This window comes from Falco rusticolus, chromosome 9, assembly GCF_015220075.1.
Source record: "Falco rusticolus isolate bFalRus1 chromosome 9, bFalRus1.pri, whole genome shotgun sequence".
Classification (NCBI taxonomy): Eukaryota; Metazoa; Chordata; class Aves; order Falconiformes; family Falconidae; genus Falco; species Falco rusticolus.
Genome location: NC_051195.1, coordinates 52,816,563 through 52,834,559, shown reverse-complemented (window position 1 = coordinate 52,834,559; position 17,997 = coordinate 52,816,563). Strand labels below are relative to the sequence as shown.

Genomic DNA, 17,997 nt, shown 5'->3' with positions numbered 1-17,997 from the left:
CGATGAAAGCCGCTTACTCCTGCAGCTGACGCCAGCGCCCGCCCCGCCCCGCCCGCAGGCGCGCATGCGGCCGGTCGGCGAGGGGCGGGGCCGCGGCCTTGCGCGGGGTCGAGGGCGGAAGCGGGCGCCGCGGGAGGGGGCCTGTTGCCATGGCGACCGCGACGGAGGGTCTGCTGGAGGCTGCCGCGCGGCCCGCCAAGCGTAAGGGGCCGGGGTCGGGGCCGGGGTCGGGGTCTCCAGGTAGGCCCTTGGCCGCTGGGCTGCGGCCCGCTCGCTGCTGCCGGCGCGACGAGGGGCGGGCCGGGCCGGGCCGGCGGAGCAGCGGCCGCCCCGCGGCGGGGGGAGTGCGGGCCGGTGCGGAGCGGGCCCATGGCGTCCTGCCTCTCGGCCGGCGGGCGGCTCCCCCGGAGCCCGGCGGAGGCTCGCCCCCGTGAGCCTGCCGACCCCCGCGCCGCCTGCCGGGAGCCGCGGCCTCGGGGCAGCTTCGCATTCCAGCTGGCACAAGCGGCCGGCGAAGGGAAGGGCGACCCGTCGGGCTGAGGGAGAGGGGCCGCCGAGCCGCGGGGAGCGGAGCAGAGGCAGCCGTGGCAGAAAGGGGCTTGCAGCAGAAAGGCGGCGGTTGTCGCTTTCCACAGGCGGGGACCTGTGGCCCCTCCTGAAACGGGCCGGGGGACGGTTCTTCTATTCTGAATCAGCGACTACAAATACACATCAGTAGCCTTGTGCCCGTCACCCAGAAGTGGTCCCCAGATTCCTTTCCTGTCGTTGAAGCATGGGAGATGGCTGATACTTGAAAGTGTGGTCTGGCCAGGTGCCTGTCTCCTCTTAAATGCTTCCTAAAGTCTTATTTTGAAATAATCTTGATGCTACTTCAAGGAAGCCGCCTGGGTTTGTTACCCCTCAGTAGGGTAGACAACCTGTATGGGAAGCAGGTGTAGTCAATTTTAAGGGGAAAAAAACGGGCCCATGCAATCTTGATGGTGTGTTTCTGTACCTGCCAACTTTTCCCTAACCCTGTCATGCCTGTACCCTGATCAGAGGATCCCGCTGTTGAAACAGCAGAGGAAGCTAAGGAACCAGCAGAGGCAGACATCAATGAACTCTGTAAAGACATGTTCAACAAAATGGCCACTTATTTAACAGGTGAACTTACAGGTAAGGCACTGCAATACTGACCTGCGGGTAAGTTTTTATTTCTTTTCATTTTCTTTTAAAGAAATCTGTTGTGTAGTTTGTCTAAACTATACCTATTTAGATCATATCCAGCAAGACTGGCTTTTCAGGTCTGGCATGTTGCTAGACGACTAACAACACTGGTATTAATCATATTAATTAAGTCCGGGAATAGCACAGATAATTCAGCGGGATATCATCAACTTAAAAATACTTCTTTTTAGTCTTGCAGAAGCTTGTGCATGGAAAACCAAACAAACAAAAGGGGTCTAGGTTAAGAAGGACTAGAAGAGAAGCACAGTAGAGAGTGGAACGCATGCAGCTATTTTGTCTCTGAGTGAGAGCAAGGATCATATGCGTGATTTCTAACATTCATGCTTTAGAATAAACTGCTGTGCAACATTAATGGGAGCAAAGTACACTGCTCAAGTTAGTGGATTCCATAGGCTCTAATTTCGAAAGCACTCCACAGCACTACTGATGTGCATGGACCTGAAGGGTTTATGGTACAGATTTCCAGTCTGGATTTGTGCTGTCAGCTTTGTAAACATAAGTGTTTAAATGACAGAATAAGAGTAGAAATGTGAGGAAACAGTAATTTTTTCTTTCAAATTGCAAGTGAATAGCTGTTCATCAGTCCAATTGATTTTTACAATTCACAAAACATTACCTCTCTTTTTTGTAGAGCATTATACTAATACCTGTGATACTATTCTTGGTTATGTTCAGCTATTGGTTTGAAATCTCTTTGTCCTCTTGAAGAGTCTGCACCCAATTCAAACCACATCAACTTTTAATTAAAACAAACTCTGTTCTTTTTAAGCCACCAGTGAAGACTACAAACTCTTGGAAAACATGAATAAGCTGACTAGCTTGAAGTACCTAGAAATGAAAGATATTGCTATAAACATCAGTAGAAATCTGAAGGATTTAAATCAAAAATGTAAGTAGACCCAATAAGGTAGAGGTCTAACGAACAGTACAGTTGTTTGGGAAATGAAGCATCTGAGAGTCATATATTTCACTCTTTATTAGGGGATGAAGGAAAGAAAATGCACTGAAATAGATGTGCTGCTATACAGTACCGATCTTGTGTATTTCTTTACAGCTATACACATGATGTAGACTAGCATAAGAGAAAACACGTCTGAATTTATGTCCTGTTTTACCCCAGATTTTGGATCTGATGGAAAGTAACACCTCTTTTGATTCACATTGTATTGTTACTTGTAGCCAGTACATGGCTCTCAGTACTGACACTTGATTTTGGGGCGGGGGAAGGAAGGAGCTTTTAAATTGTTCTAATTGAAGAATGTAATGAAAAGTTCTTGTGTTTCAAGTGTGAATCATTCTTGGAAGTGAATTACTGAGAACTGACAGGTATGATTTTTCTCCTTTTTCAAGATGCTGCTCTTCAGCCTTATCTGGAACAAATCAACCTAATTGAGGAACAGGTTGCAGCTCTGGAGCAGGCAGCTTATAAATTGGACGCATATTCCAAAAAACTTGGTAAATGTTGTCCTCTACTGTTACTACCTAGCAGCATAGTCCCTTGCAAGGGGATTTAAAAAGGCAAATCTCCTCTACTTAACAAATATGAGCTGCCAAGTTGCCTGTGCCGCTTTTGAGCAATGAACATCTTATGTGAAGTGTAAGTGTTGGGAAAAGATTAATATAACAAGTTTATGGAGGTGGACAAGTACAGGTGTTATTGAACTACAACTTATTAGTGAGGCTTGATTTGTCTTTTACAATATGCACTGACCCAAATTTTAAAGACAAATGTTTAATTCTGCAGATAGAGGGATTCATACAGTTCCACCAGGAACCCAAGTATTAGTTGTCTGACAAGCACCTGGCTCTTAAAAAAATTTATTGTACAATTATATTTGCCTAAATGCTGTAATAAAGTGTGACCCTGAGTGTTACTGTAAATTAACTTGAATTTTAAGATGTATAGCAGCTTACAGGATTCAAAGCTTTTACTTATCTAGTCCTAAAATATTGTTATTTTTTCCTTCTGCAGAAGCCAAGTACAAAAAACTGGAGAAACGATGAAATTACAACAATCTTTAAGTTGGATTTGTGCTATAAGTCAGACTGGTTTAAGTTGCACAACAGCAATTCTGTATGTTGACAAGGATTTGCTTCCAGCTAACATCAAGACTGGTAACTTCCGTCTACTGAATATAGTAGGCTGTATTCAGTAGACTGAATATTTTCCTTTTCTCAAGAGGTTCTGTTGCCTCAGTTTTCTGCAGTGAAAAGTAGAAACCTGTCCCTAACCCATATGTTGATATTGGCTATCTGTGTGCAAGTCCTGTGTCCCACATGAAATACTCTATCTGGGAAATGCCCTCCATAATCTATAAAGAGTAGCAGCAGGACCTAAACTTCTTTTTTTTCTTCATTGAGCTCTGCATTGAGAGGATACCTGGGCCTCTGGAGTCACGAGCATGGTGTTGGAAACACTTCATTTTGATATCCACCTTTATCTGTTTGAAATAGAGAGATGAAGTACTATAAATTTGCAATAAAACAACTGGCTGCATTTGTCTCTCTGGAATCTCAAATTCCTGTTGGAAAGATTATGTAAGTTGTCTTCCCCCCGCCCAACCCCCCAAAGGGTCTGTTAATAAACTTCCAGTTAGTGGAGACCATGGAAGAGAACATTTTAAACTCTTTATCAAGTATTCCTGCACTTATATTCTCTGACTGGCATGTGAGCAGCAGCCTGAACAGTGGCCTGCTTGGTGATCTCTGATGTTGGGAAGTGGTACCACAACGTGGTAGACAGTCTAAAAGTCCTGTTTCTCTAGTGTTTCATGTATCTGTAGATGAAACCAAGAGCTTGACAGGATTCATCCAGACTCAGCAATGTTTTTAATAGTATCATCCTTTCTCTTTGCCGAGAATCACAGATGTTTGGCTGCTGATGTAAAAGCTTGAGGGTGCTGCTTGGAGCTCCTCTCTTCCCTGGAAAAATGAAGATTTTCATTATAACATATAGCACTTACATGTGGCTGGGAGCTTCATCCCTGATGCCCTGTAAGTCCCCTTCCCTGGCCTCTACCCATCTCTTAAGAACAGAAAATTTACAGGTTCACTTTGGGTTGGAAATGGTTCTGGATAGATGGACATCATCTAGAGCTCCCCAGCCACCGAAATGCTTATCAGGACAGGTTGTTCTAGGACTGAAACAAGGCCACTGATCTTCCAGCCTAGTGATCTCTTTGATTACCAGCTCTTTCTGGGAAGATGGTGCTAGAGGGACAGAGTGGATGCTGGCGCACACAAAGGGGTTGTTTCCCCAGTGCAGGGATGCAGCTGGCCCTGCACTCTAGCTAGGTGCAGAGGCCAAGATGAAGGTGATGAGGTTTAACCCCGGCTGGCAACCAAGTCCCCATATAGCTGCTCCCCCCCTCCCCACCCCAGTGGGATAGGGGAGAGAATCGTACGGGTAAGAATGAGAAAACTCATGGGTTACAATAAAGACAGTTTAAATAAGTAAAGCAGAAGCTGTGCAGGCAGGCAAATCAAAACAAGGAATCGACTGATTACTTTCCATCAGCAGGCAGGTTTTCAGCCATTTCCAGGAAAGCAGGGTTCCATCGTGTATAATACAAATGCCATAATTCCGAATGTCTACCCCTTCCTTCCCCTAGCTTTATATGCTGAGCATGATGTCATACGGTATGGGACATCCCTTTGGTCAGCTGTCCCAGCTGTGTTCCCTCCCAGCTTCTGGTGCACCCCCAGCCTCCTTGCTGGTGGGGTGGGGTGAGGAGCAGAAAAGGCCTTGACTCTGTGAAAGCGCTGCTCAGCAATAACTAAAACACCCCTGAATTATCAACAGTTTCCAGCACAAATCGAAAATGTAGCACCATACCAGCTAGCACGAAGAAATTAACTCCAGCCCAGCCAAAACCAGCACAGAAAGGGTGACAGAATTGTATCCCAAGGAATTACAACAGAGAGCTGGCCATTTGCTGTCTAGAGAATTGTGATTGTCTCCATGTGATAAAAATAGTATCAAGCCCTAAGTGCCAGTGTCTTGTCCTATCACATGGCAGCAAGCCAAGTAAGTTCTGGCCACGGCAGATAATCTCCAAATCAAGTGTCGAACATAGAATGGAACACGGCGTGGACACAGTCCATGCTCTAATGGCAGCACACTGCCGGTGAGTTACAAGTCCACGCCCCTTGTTGGATGAGGACTATATGCTCAGACCCTCAATGGGAGACAGACTCCACAGATCCATGCCGTGTTATCAAACTGGGTATATGGCAGCCCTGCTCTGTCTTGAGATGACTCCCAGTGTTAACGAAAAGTTCACATAGATGTGGGTGCCACTAGGCTCGCTTTAATCACAACTCGGAGCTGGGCCACCACCTCAGTGAGTGGCAAAGAATAAAGGGATGCAGCACAGCTTATATACACTTATAAAATCATTAGTCAATGTCCAAAGTTTTTTAGAAGTTTCCTTTGGTCTCGTCAGTTCTGCAAATCTATCACCTGTCCCAGTTGATTGACCACCTTGGTTCCAGTCTCTGCCTTGGTTCCAAGCTCCTCCTCGGATCGTGATCTTCTTTCTGCCTGCTTTAACTCACACACTCCTTCAAGCCCGCTTAGTCTTTGAACAAGCAATTCCTATTTACATACACCAATTTTTCTAAAAACACCTGCGTTTGGGAGCACTTGTGTCCACAAATTGGTCGTCTGTTGTTTCTCTGTTCTCCCACTGATCAACTGGACTGGGTTTTAAACCAGCCTTGGATTAGGGCTACGCTAGGGACGAGGCCTGGTTCTGCCACTTAGCTGCTTTAGCACGTTACATTTCTTAATTCAAAATACATTTTCTTTAACAGACAATATGGAACAAAATGCTAAAACCCCAGGGTTTACAGCAAACAAAAACCCCTCCAAACCTTAAACATTGCCTCTGAACTGTTTCCTTTTCCATCCAATGGGTGGAAATTTCCTCAGTAATTGACAAGTGTACATGACCACCCAAGTGATCTGTGTTTACTGGGCACGAAAGCAAACAATACCTTTTCAGCTGGCATATGTATCCCAATATATATCCAAAGAAATTCCGTTAGTGTAACTTGCAAAGAGCTCTGGGATCTTACAGCCTTACCTGTAGTGCTCCTCTAGAGAACTGCAGAGCTGTGGACTCTCAGAAATACTGGGGCACAACTCCTGGCCTGCCTGAAACGTTCAGGAGGCTCTCAGATATCCAGGCAGCAGTAGAAACCATTCTGATTTTAGAGCAAGGCTGACTACAGTTGCAAGTTATCTTTTGCATGCTCATACCTGGAAGCCAAACCAGAACAGGCACACACACAGCAGAACGATTGCTCAGCACATCTATACCAACAGAGCTCTCCTAAAGTACACTTGGGAGTCATTCATACCACAAGTCAACATCTACAGTGGAACCTGGCCACAAGCTTTGACACAATGTCATTTGGGGGTCAAACTGACACACACCAAAAAATTAGTAAAACACGTCTCCTTCTCTGCCACATGAGGTATCGTGCTCCTTCAGTTGAGCTGTAACTGTTACACTATTTCCCAAATGCAAAGCCAAAGAGAGAAAATACAACCACAGCATGCTCCTTAAAAAGCAAATCTGCACAGGCAACTGTTCATTGTGACCAAGGGAAGATGTGACCACGGCCCTTCAAACTTTCAGGAAGCCTAGGCGGGACTAAACAGTGCTTGCGAACAAAGAACATGCCTGCTTGTTAAGACAGGCTGGTTAAGTTTACCACCAAAACTCTACATCAGCATTTGCCAACCCTGTCCAGCTTTGGGTATCCAGAGCCGCACTCAGTTCACTTGAAAGCGTCTCCTAGTAGCAGCCAGTACTAAGCTCAGAGCTGTACCTCCCTGATGCCTACACGGAAGAAAACTCAAACTGTGCCTCCTTTCTCTTTAAGGTGCCTTAGAGCATGTGACAGGAATTTCATCCCACTGCCTGGAAAAGCTCCAAGGTTGCAGCTTAAGGGAACTGGAGTTCCCTGGGTCTCCAAGTAATTCTAGAGCTAAAGTGATGACAGCCATCAACTCTAGATCAGACGACACATGCCCGCACTCACCACTGACCCAGGGTGGCAACCTCCTTCTGTCCTACCCAAAGGTTTCAAACCCAACACACTGTCTTGCTACGGCAGGAAGCTACCTTATTTATAATTCGTAACACCATTAATGCGTTCCTTGAGACGGGACTACAGATACATTATGCAGACAACCATGCTGCTGTTTGGAAGCACCAGAGTTTTATGGTGAGAAATTTATTCTATAACTGAGCACGCCACAGTGAATAAGTAAGACTGAGTTGTGGTCCTTTTCCTCAAGGGAAAAGCACGCAGATCAATGACTTTGAACAGACAGGCAGAATTCTCAGAAAAAAGCAAACCCTAACTCTCAACAACAGAGGAGGTTATTCCTCTTAATAAAAGCACAGCTGCACTGAAAGAAGTCAACACTTAACGTACTCACCTGTCCTCCCCCCAAATGAAGGTGTATAGGCAACATGTTTCTCTGGAAATGATGTGCTCAGGGTACCAGGTTTTCTTACCCCATCCTTTCATGGTGTCACCTTTAAAAACCACCAAGAAAACAACAGTTCTGGTGTTGGCTTGGGAGATTCCCATGCCTGCGGGAAGTCAGGAATTCCACAGTAGTAAGTGCCTGTTTGGACACAGACCTTCCTGAGGTGCCCCCCGCCTCCAGACATCTCCCTGGACCCCAAGCAGCATGTACAGGTGCAGGGAGGAAAAGAACGCCAGGGAACAGGCCAGAGAAATTGGGGGGAGGCAGGTGGGGGGGGGCACAAAAACCTAAAAAGAGATGGATACAGATCAGGACAGAGATGTAAATGGAAAACCAGCAATGGGCTGCAGGACAGAGACAGGATGAAGAAAAGGGGAGAAGGAGAGGGAGCAGGACAAAAGCGGAGAGAGTAAAAGAGAAGGGAGCAGTAGAATGAGATATAAAGGCACAAGCTAAGAGGAAGCAGGGCGGAAGAACAGAACGGAGAGCTACAGGCAATCAAAACAGGATGGGTTTGGACAGCAAGGCTTGAGGAGGAGAAAGAAGAAGACAGATGTGTGATCAACTGACCGCAGCTGCTGTTCCTTGTTCCCCTGCCGGGAGGAGACATGAAAATTGGGAGTAAAGTTAAGCCCAGCAGAAGTGAGGGCTGGAGCAAAGGTGCTTTGAAGATTTGCTTTTACTGCTCATTCTCCTGCTCCAACTTGACTGCTAATCAATCGCACTCATTTCCCCAAGTTCAGCCTGTTAGGCCCGCGAAGGCAATGGCTGAGTGCTCTCCCCATCCTTACCGCGACTCGTGAGCTTTTTGTTCTATTTTGCCTCCCCTGTCCAGCGGAGGAGGGGGAGCGGGAAAAGCAGCTTCGGTCAAGCCCGGGTCACCCCCCACACACACACACAAAATCACAGCGGCACAGGGAAGGGGAGGGGGCGCAGAGGAGGGGCAGGGGCGCCTGGGGCACACAAGAGAGGAGACAGGGTCCCACGGACCCGGACTCACCACAGCTCTCGCTTTTGGCACCGCTGTGAAAATGTGACAGTTCAGACGCATCTTTCCCCCTCTCTCCTCCCTCCCTCCCGCAGAACGCCGGCCGCTCGGCTCCCCCCCCCCCGGTAACCCCCGGGTGTCTCACAGCTCTTCCTCGCAAGACGCGGCCTCCCGGACGCGGCGCGTCGCTCCCTCCCGCGCCGGGGCCACCCCAGGCTGTGGGTGACACACGGACCCCGCGGGTGACACACGGACCCCGCTGTGCACGCTGGCACCCGGCTGCTGCGGGCTGCGGGGCTGGTCCCCCCTCCGCAGGGCCTGGCCCTCTGTGCCCGCAGCAGGAGGCAGCTGCTGCCCGCCTGCCCCCGGGTTCCTTCTGCTTCGCCTCTCCCCGGCCGGCCCAGCTCCTGCCCACACCGGGCCGTGCCCCCGCTCCCCTTCCGCACCCGCACCGCGGGGGGCGAGGCCGGGCAGGAACAAACCCCGCCAGCCCGAGGCGGCGCAGCCCACGGCATCCCCGGGGGGGGGGGAACAGCCCGCGGCGGCTTCAGCGCGGCCCCCGGCAAAGGGACAGAAGCACAAGTGACCGCGACCGGTGCCGCTCGGCCCTGGCCGGAGCCGCTCCTGCGGCAAGCCCTTCCCGAGCGGCAGCGGGGGGCCGGCTGGCCGGGCAGCGCCGAGGCACCTGGGGCTGTGGCCCGGCTGCGGGGGAGATGCTGCAGCGGGGGGCGGCCTCCTGCTTCCCCGCCTCCCTCCCCTCAGCCCCCGGCCATGGCTCGCCGCCAGCGGACCGGGAGGCAGCAGCGGGCCCGCGGCACCACCCCGCAGGCAGCGCGGGATCGCGATGCCGTTAACAACTGCCGGCAGCGCCGAGGGGGACGCGCCACCGCGCATGCGCGGCGTCGGGGCTGCAGTACCGACGCTTGGCCGCCAGGTGGTATTGCCGGATCAAATAATAAAAAATCGTGCTTCCTTAATAGCTTTTAATCTGAGGAGTCATTCTACCTTACATTGAAAGGTACAATGGAAGAGGTCATGGTACATTGAAAGAGGTCACAGACGTTCACCCTTTTCACGGAAAGCTATTTAGAAAGTCTGATGTTGGACCCTTTCAGCTGATGCCTGGATTAACTGAGTTCATTAAGAAATGTTTAACCAACCCATCTGCGCTGATAAATCAAATATCCTTCTTGCCAAGTCCTTGTGAAATATTAGATAGGCTGTGCAATGTGTCTCGTATGTTCCAATTTATACTTGTTTTACTTCTAGTGGCTGTGCTGTCTGAGCTATTGTGCATCCTTAGCCTTAGCGCTACTGGGAGAGTTACTTAATAACGCTATTTGAAGCCACGTAGGGGAGTACTTATTTTTTACTGACAATTTTTCATTGCAACATCATATATTTCACACCTTTAGGTGGGGAAAATAAATGACAGTTTACGTTCTCCTTTTTCCACTATTCAAAATGAGTTGAAGTCAAAGGATAGGGGAGACCTTTCATGTCTATGAGAGGGAATGCATTAGGCACCATCATTTCCAGAGCAGGTGATATGTGCAGGAGAAGGTGATGGCTGGGAGGAAGGAATGATCTACCTCTCATCCTTAAGGGAGGCAAGGAAGAGAGCTGCAGCAGAAGTGCTCCCACGCATGAAACCCTAGGGGGAGTAGACTGGAAGAACTTGTTACATGCTTTGGCGGTGGGATGGGGGTGAGAAAATCAAAACCTTCATTCAGACAGGTGCCACCACTTCACAGAGAAATTGGGGGGAGGCAGGCGGGGGTGCACATGTATTTTACTTTAATTGAGTGTACTCTGGCTTTGATTCATTGGCAAGTTCATCGTTTATATTACCTTCCAAGCCACTGCTCTTATATCCTGCCAGGAAAGCACTGTCTGTTATTCTGCCACCCAGGAACTGCTTGTGAGCTCATACAAGTTCTTGTTCCTCATGGGATGCAGGTCATGTATCAGTCCACCATTTGCTGCCAGAGCATTTCATGGCTGATTTCCACCACGACAGGTAGAAAAGATGTCCCAGAAATTTCCCCTCAATCCTGCAAATTCTCATTTTCCCTCTGTCGCTATGTGGCTGGTATAGGCCCTCACACAGGGAATGACTTGGGGTCTTTGGCCAAGGCAACCACCAGTCTTCCCTGTCTCACCTGTCTGTGTCCTTGTACCCTGCAGACCCCCTGCACGCACACCAGCTAGCTGTTTGGCACTGAATTCTACAGAGAAAGGACCCTCCCAGGCAGTGCCCTCCACCCTGTCCTGGGTTCTCTGCACTTCTGTATGACCTGCAGTATATTAAACACATTTCCCTCACTTTCTTCAGTTTTCTGACACAGCCCATCTTTCTCAAAGTATTCTACACTTCCTCAGTTACCATGTAGAGTAGGAAAACATGATTTACACTTTTACTGCACATGCTGTATTTTGGCATGGTTAGGAGAAAAGCCCGAGTGACAGATACTAGTTACAAATGCCTGTACTTGAAATCAAAATGCTGTTGGCTTCTGCAATTTTCTCTATTCAAAAACCAGCCTCCCCAATGATAAGAAAATACGTAAATCCATCAGTTGGAAACCTGTCTGGAAGACTAGCCTGATGAGAAGAAAGACAGTAGTGTCTTCTCCTGCAGACACCTGTGTTGTGTCGCACTAGGGGTTTCTTGCATGATACTGAGGAAATTGCTAGAGCCTGACTTTCTGCAAAATTGACAGGGAGATAGTGTCACCACGGTGAAAAATCCTCTTCTACCACCATCCTCCTGCTAGAACAGTCTAGCGCTGGCTGTGCCACTGTAGTGCAGTCACTTCTTGTAGCTGTGCTGCTTCTTTGATTTCCTTCTTTATCGTCCCAAGCCACTCTGCTGCCTCCGCTGCCTCTGCGCCTGGCAGGACTGAAAGACATAGTGAAGGCATATGTTATACCACTTGGCATCAGCACTATTTTTTTCTTCACCTTTTAAAGGCATAATTTCTCATATGTTTTCCTTATCACTGACATTACCTGTATCATGAAGTGTAGCCAAAGGTTTTGTAATTTCATGATTGCTGAATTTTTCTTGAATTTTAAATTGTCAGTTGGTGAATCTTTCCATTGTCACTTTTCTTTATGGCATTCACCATTTTCAGAACATACAGACTATCAGCAAGTCACATGTTTCCATGATCTTCTGCAATGATGATAAGCAACTTTTTAAAGTTGCTGAATGCCTCTAGTTAAGGCCCAAGTTTCAGCAGGTCTGTGTTCAGGTCCTGTTTGTACTGCAGATTCCCTGCTCAGACTTTGGCAAAGGTATGGTGGGCACTCTGCCCCATGATGATGGTCTTATAGCTGGGGACAGCTGATAAAGTTGCCCCTTCACTCCTTTATATCGCAGTGCCTGGACCTTTTAGATGGTCTCCTGTACACCGCAGTTGTTCTGCAGCTGGTTCAGGAGGAGCCTCGCCACCCATGCAGGCAGCTGGGAGCAGCAATCTCAGGAGCTCTGCCAGGCTCAGAAATTTGGCAGCCCCCACTACCACGCCTCTCTTCAGCATGTATAGCTCTGGGACTGACTTTTCCCATTTCCTGACTTTCTTCTGCCTGGCTTGGGGAAGCACCGGCTCTTTCTTGATGCTGACCATAGCCTAGAGCTAAGCACCTTGGCTTTATTTGAAGATGACGGGGTACAGCAGCGACAAAGTAACTTAGTGTTGGTGGAGTCACAGGAGGGCTGTTACCAACTTAATTTCCTTGGCCCTTTGGTGACAAAGCAAGTCTATTTGCCACGTATTGCAAATGACTGATGAGCTTCATTGGCTTCATCCTTTTTCAGCTGAGTTATGTCTGAGGTCCAGTGAGTTCATATATAAATATTTAACCAAGCTTTTTGAGCTAGCTGGTCAAATGTAATTTCTGCGATCTGAAAACTAATTATGTGATTTGTATCTTATCTGTAGTACTACCTGTGTGGCATGTTATTAATATAGGTGTTATACTAATTGTTGAATGCTGAAGTTATCACTCAACCTTAATACCTGCTGACCACAGCAGATCCTTTGTCAAATTGCTGCCAGAAATAAGGCAGAGGTTGATACTGTGATTTTCTACAAGACACCAAGGAAAGCCTATCTAAAAATAGTAAAGAGTTGAGTAGCTGAGATGATGTTATTCACAGCAGAACAGGCAAGATGATTTCCACAGGCTACTCTGCTAACCTGTTGCGCTGGTCTCAGTTGAGGTAGCATTGATTTTCTTCGTGCTAGCTGGTATGGGGCTACATTTTGGATTTGTGCTGGAAACAGTGTTGATAATTCAAGGGTATTTTAGTTATTGCTGAGCAGCGCTAACAGAGTCAAGGCCTTTTCTGCTCCTCACCCCACCCCACCAGCGAGCAGGCTGGGGGTGCACCAGAAGCTGGGCGGGGGCATGGCTGGGACAGCTGACCCCAACTGCCCCAAGGGATACCATGCGATGCCACGCTCAGCATATTAACTAGGGGGAAAGCTGGCTGGGAGCCACTGCTCAGCGACTGGCTGGGCATTGGTCGGTTGGTGGTAAGCAATGGTTTTTACATCACTTGTCTAAGGTTTCATTCCTCTAGGCATGGTTTGGGATTTTTATTTATTTTCCTCTTCTTCATCGTCATCATCATCATCATTGTAATCAGTTTCTTGCATTTTTTTTTTCAATTATTGAACTATTCTTATGAGTTTTCTCCCTTTTGCTCTTCCACTTCTCTTCCTCCCCATCCCACTGCACGGGGCATGAGCAAGCAGCTGTGTGGTGCTTAGTTGCTGGCTGGGGTTAAACCACAACACCTGCTCCATGAAAATGTCCAGTGAAATGTCACATTATAACATAAGGACATAGGAGCCTGAGGATGGATGTACTGGATCATGACAGTAGTTAAGCCAGCACAGACTTCTGTCCAACAGTGGCTTAAAAATGAGTTCCCAAGGAACAGAATAAAAGCATGGCAACCACAGAGGAATATGCTTTCAGACTGCTCCAGTCTCCAGTGATTTCTGAGCCATTGGTGGTATCTTTGTGTCTGATTACCCTCAAATAATTTTTCTCCCATGAATTTGCCCTGTTGCTTTTTGTACACATACATCTTGCAAAATGGTGTTCCATAGCTCAAGGGCATGGTGTGTGAAGAACCATCTACTTTTGCCTGTTTAAAACCTGCCAGTTGCTATTTTCGTGCTCTATAGCTCTATGCAGGAAGAGAATATGAGCAGTCATTCCCTTCTCACCTTCTCCAAACCCTTCAGTTTAACAGGTATCTGCTATATCCACTCCATTCATATCTTTTCCAGACCAGAGAGACCTAGTCCATTTAAAGAGTCCTTCCATAAGTCATCCTAAGGGCCTTATGCTAAGGCTTTTCAAGGTCTACTCCATCCTTTTGGAATTGCAGCTTCACACAGAATTCCAGTTAAAAGTCCACCATAGGCTTATATGGTGGTGTAAAGAGGTGCCCTTTCTGTTCTCTGTTCCTTTTCTAATAATGCCTAATGTTTGCTTCGCTTTTTTTGGGCATCCTACTTGCCATAGAGCCCCCTTCATATCCAGCCCAGGGTGGAGGAAAAAATAATGAATAAAAACTCTGACATGGTCTCTTCTTCCATGTTCTCAATCTCCCAAAAGCCCAAAGGGTACCAGATGTTCTCTAGAAGCACTGGCAGATTTCCAGGCTTCATCACTTGTAGAGCCTCTTGCATTTGTCTGTCCAGGGGCTGCACTCCACAGCAGCAGGAAGGCGGAGCTGCCACAACACACTCCTTTTGCCAGTCTTGTTTCTCCCAGCCACCTTCCAGCCTCACCCTAGCAAGGGGAAAGTGTAGAAAGGCTTTGTCCTTGTAAAGGCTAGGGAAAGATGGAAAATTTGGCCTATGTAAAGAGGCGCTCGTGGTGCTGATACTTTCGCAGAGTCTTGCAGGTGCTTCTTGTGAATGTGAACTGTATCAGGATGGGTCTTTCATACACCAATAAGTCTTTCATACCCAAATAATTCCTCTCTTTCTGGCATTGAAAGTGACCCAAGGTCTTTGGCAGTTATATCTCTTTCCAGTGAAACACACAGAACCCTCCAAACAGGTTCTGGCTTTATCCCAACACCATTCTGAAGCCCTTCAATGATTATGCAAGTAACTAGATAAATAATAGAAAAGCCATGTCCAGACATGGGAGCGATGCTGCGAGCAAAGCCCTGTTTTTCCAGTGCACTGGGCTTTACAGCAGCTGTTCACCCTCAAGGCTGCCAATACAGAAGTTCCAGACACCTTATCTCCAAATGTAAAGGGAAGGAACATGCAAGCAACTTGAGTTTTTCTTTGATAATGATAAAACTGACTGTTCTCAGTGATTTAATCATCCCTTCAAACATGGCCTAGAAAGCTCCTCTCAATTTCATTCCTCTGCCCACTTCTGGTTTTAAATACCTTTGGTGCATAGTATTCAGAGCAGTGCCTTTTGTACCATGGTTTGCAGAATTTGTTGCTGATAAAGAACATCGTTAGGATCAGGAGGGATGCACAGGGAATCAGAGTCATCTGCATCAAAAGAGATCCCTAGGTCAGACATGGAAATCTGTACAAGTCTCCTGAGGCTCCTTTTGTAGTCAAGGGAAACAAATAAACCTCTCCAATGACTGACTCATTTCACAGTAAAAAAAGTCAGACAACTGGCTCTCTGGAAGCATCAGTGTTTCTCCACTAACAAGGCAGACTAGCTGATTTGTACACCTACATTTTTCATATCTAAATTTAGATGGGAATTGTTTTTTTCTCACTGCTGTAGAATCTGCTAGTCCTCAGCTAACTGTGCCAGACATAAGATCTGTCCATCCTTTAAATGCCATTTTGAGAGCTCAGTGGAAAACAAAGTCTGGTGTCCACAGTATACCTGGCTGGTTTTGTAGACATGAAGGTACAGATGTGAGCACTCAAATGAAGCATCATTTTGGCCATGTATCTCAAAAGATGTAATGTGTTGGCAGGTGGCAGAGCCTGTGTCGCTGGCTTGGAGTGACTGAAATGGTCCCTGATGTGGTCTTTTGTGTGGGATCTGTCTGACAGCTCCCTCTCTGCTGTGTGGGAAGAAATAGGCACTGCTGGAGGACACTGACACCCATTTAATGCTCACCCACTATCAACAGGTGCTAGACAGAGGCCTGGATGTCTGACATGAAGAGTGGGGGAGTGGTCAGTGTAACCAGAACCCATGGGGTGCTGGGCTTTTCTGTGGAGCAGGATCTACACAGGGAGCATAGAAATGGGGACTTCCCAGCCCTGCTGGGGAATCTTGGGTTGTAAAACACAAAGCTTCTCAACCACAGAGGCAGGGGGGAAGGCAAGAAAAATAAAGGGGGGGCGGGGGTGGCGCGGAGCGGAGACAAGCTGTTTCAAACAGAGCTGTCCAGGTAAATTTTGCTACAGAGCAACTCCGTTTGATCCGCTCCATTTTTCTTGCCAGCATTATCCGCTGCATTGTCTTTGAGCACCAGTTTCATAGACAGGAAATATCTGACCTTTGTTAACCAGAGGTACACATGAAAATAATATCCTTTGGCACTGATTCTCATTCAGAGTGAGTTTAACGGTAATTTCATGTCTCTCTCTTATTACACAGAGACTTCCTTCAGTGATGAAACTAGTTGGGTTTTTTTTTTCCCCAGTAATGTTCCCATTCCCTTCCTTGAGCTGCAGGTGTTATCAGCTCCCATTCTCCACACCCCACATCCTCTTCCCTTGTTGTTTCCCTGCTGGGGCTTCAATGGGTCTGAATTAACATGACTTTAGGACTATTACATGACTCACAAAAGTCAACTTCAGTAACATGCCTTAATCTTAATCACCAACGAGTAATTCATGCTAAGTGTCACTTAAACAGTATCAGAAAGTAAGTATAATAAATTTGCACCTACTAAACTCCTTTTTCTTACCTTGTACCTACTTCATTGGTTTACTGCATTACAGGTTTTCTGAAACTTGAGCTATGCTGTTTAGTAATTATGTCTAGTGTAGGAAAGGTGTACCTGTTATTCAGACACCTTCCAATACCTACTTAGTTTTAAGAAAACATTAGCCACCCAGCCCTGGCCAGCAGCAAGCCTGAGTGCCTGCTGAATGCACAGTCCCTTTCACATCCCCTTGCGCAGTGGTGTTTCCTCCAGGCTTTCCTGACTTGCTCCATCCATCTCCATATAGCTACCATGGCCAAATGTGCTCTGGGAGAGGACCAGTAGCTCCTTACATAAAGTCATGTAAAAAGGAAATATACAGCCTAATGCCATGCGTTGTAGTTGGGTCTGAGTGGAAACTGGGGAATGGCAGTGGAGGGGCACCTCAGACACAAAAGGCTGTAGGAATCTAAGTACAGTGTTTACAGTAGATTGCTGGCACTTTACAGACACTTTGTACGATGTACAGACAAACAACAACAGAGTCCCAGAATCAGCTCTTCAGTCTCTGGTGACTGAATCACTGTTGTGCTCTACTTCTCTGCCAGAAAACACTCACAGTTCTCACCCTGTTTAGGGTTTTGGATTCCTGTGGGGAGGAGGAATGGGAAGCATAATATTTCATTTAATATTTTACGTTGTTTTACATACACAATATTAATTAAACTGGCCATTCCATTAAGCTCTGTTCAGGGTGCCTTTACCTTTCACAGATCTTCACAGCTTCCATGGATCTTCAATTAGTTTCTAGAAACATCAGAAAGGAGACTACAGGTTGCTGTAGGAATTTCTGGTTTGGGGAAAATCTGTGACCATGCAAATGCTGTAGACAGTATGGTTTGTTTGGTTAAAATATCAGATTAGGACAAGCTGGGTGTATCCCTCAAAATCTGCATGTGTGACTTGGGTACAATTTCATAATTTCATTCCAGAAGTGGAGGTGAAATGCCTCGAAAGAACTTGGAGTGATGCCCTTTTTCAACCATACCTACCTCCGCTGTGCTCAGATACTAGAAGGGCTGGCAGATGTCAATGTATACATGAGGGTAAACAGTAAGAGTTTAAGCATATAGATAGCAGCTAGACTCCAAATATTTCTGCATTTTGAGTTTCTTTGTCAGCATTAGAACATGATTTCTTTAGACCTACATGAATGATTACCCAAAGGAACACAAGCTGGAGAGGTTAAAAAGCAGTGCGTAAACAAGTTCATCCCTAGTTTGTTCATTCTTATCTAGAGCAGGTTAATAAGTAGCCTCACATCTCAGCAGGAATAGGAAGGCACTATTGACTAATTTCATCCATATGCTTTCATACCAC

At 47.0% G+C, this 17,997-nt stretch overlaps 1 protein-coding gene, 1 long non-coding RNA gene and 1 other non-coding gene across 8 annotated transcripts; 1 reads left to right on the top strand and 2 right to left on the bottom strand.

Annotated features, from left to right (window-relative positions):
- Positions 1-67: 67 nt before the first annotated feature.
- On the top strand, positions 68-3,724 carry BLOC1S2 (biogenesis of lysosomal organelles complex 1 subunit 2). The gene is made up of 5 exons (XM_037401039.1): positions 68-201; positions 1,039-1,155; positions 1,997-2,116; positions 2,578-2,682; positions 3,200-3,724. The coding sequence occupies exons 1-5, from the start codon at positions 150-152 to the stop codon at positions 3,229-3,231; spliced, it is 426 nt and encodes a 141-aa protein (XP_037256936.1). The 5' UTR covers positions 68-149; the 3' UTR covers positions 3,232-3,724.
- Positions 3,580-9,606, bottom strand: LOC119153990. 6 transcript variants are annotated; one of them, XR_005106283.1, is made up of 3 exons: positions 9,515-9,606; positions 7,682-7,781; positions 3,580-4,149 (listed from the first exon to the last, which is right to left on the bottom strand). It is a non-coding gene; the product is annotated as an uncharacterized LOC119153990 (long non-coding RNA). The 6 variants fall into 6 exon arrangements; XR_005106282.1 differs by having other exon boundaries at positions 7,682-7,838; positions 9,515-9,575; XR_005106281.1 differs by lacking the exon at positions 9,515-9,606 and adding an exon at positions 8,869-9,450 and having other exon boundaries at positions 7,682-7,838.
- LOC119154186 lies at positions 7,202-7,286 on the bottom strand. The gene has a single exon (XR_005106361.1). It is a non-coding gene; the product is annotated as a small nucleolar RNA SNORD45 (small nucleolar RNA).
- Positions 9,607-17,997: the final 8,391 nt, after the last annotated feature.

What these genes read in the sequence shown, in the direction of transcription:
- BLOC1S2 (XM_037401039.1), top strand. Translation starts at nt 150, where the DNA reads ATGGCGACCGCGACGGAGGGTCTGCTGGAGGCTGCCGCGCGGCCCGCC. An exon ending in GAAGGATTTAAATCAAAAAT is followed by an intron (nt 2,117 to 2,577) that starts GTAAGTAGACCC and finishes TCCTTTTTCAAG; the next exon opens with ATGCTGCTCTTCAGCCTTAT. An exon ending in CGCATATTCCAAAAAACTTG is followed by an intron (nt 2,683 to 3,199) that starts GTAAATGTTGTC and finishes TTCCTTCTGCAG; the next exon opens with AAGCCAAGTACAAAAAACTG.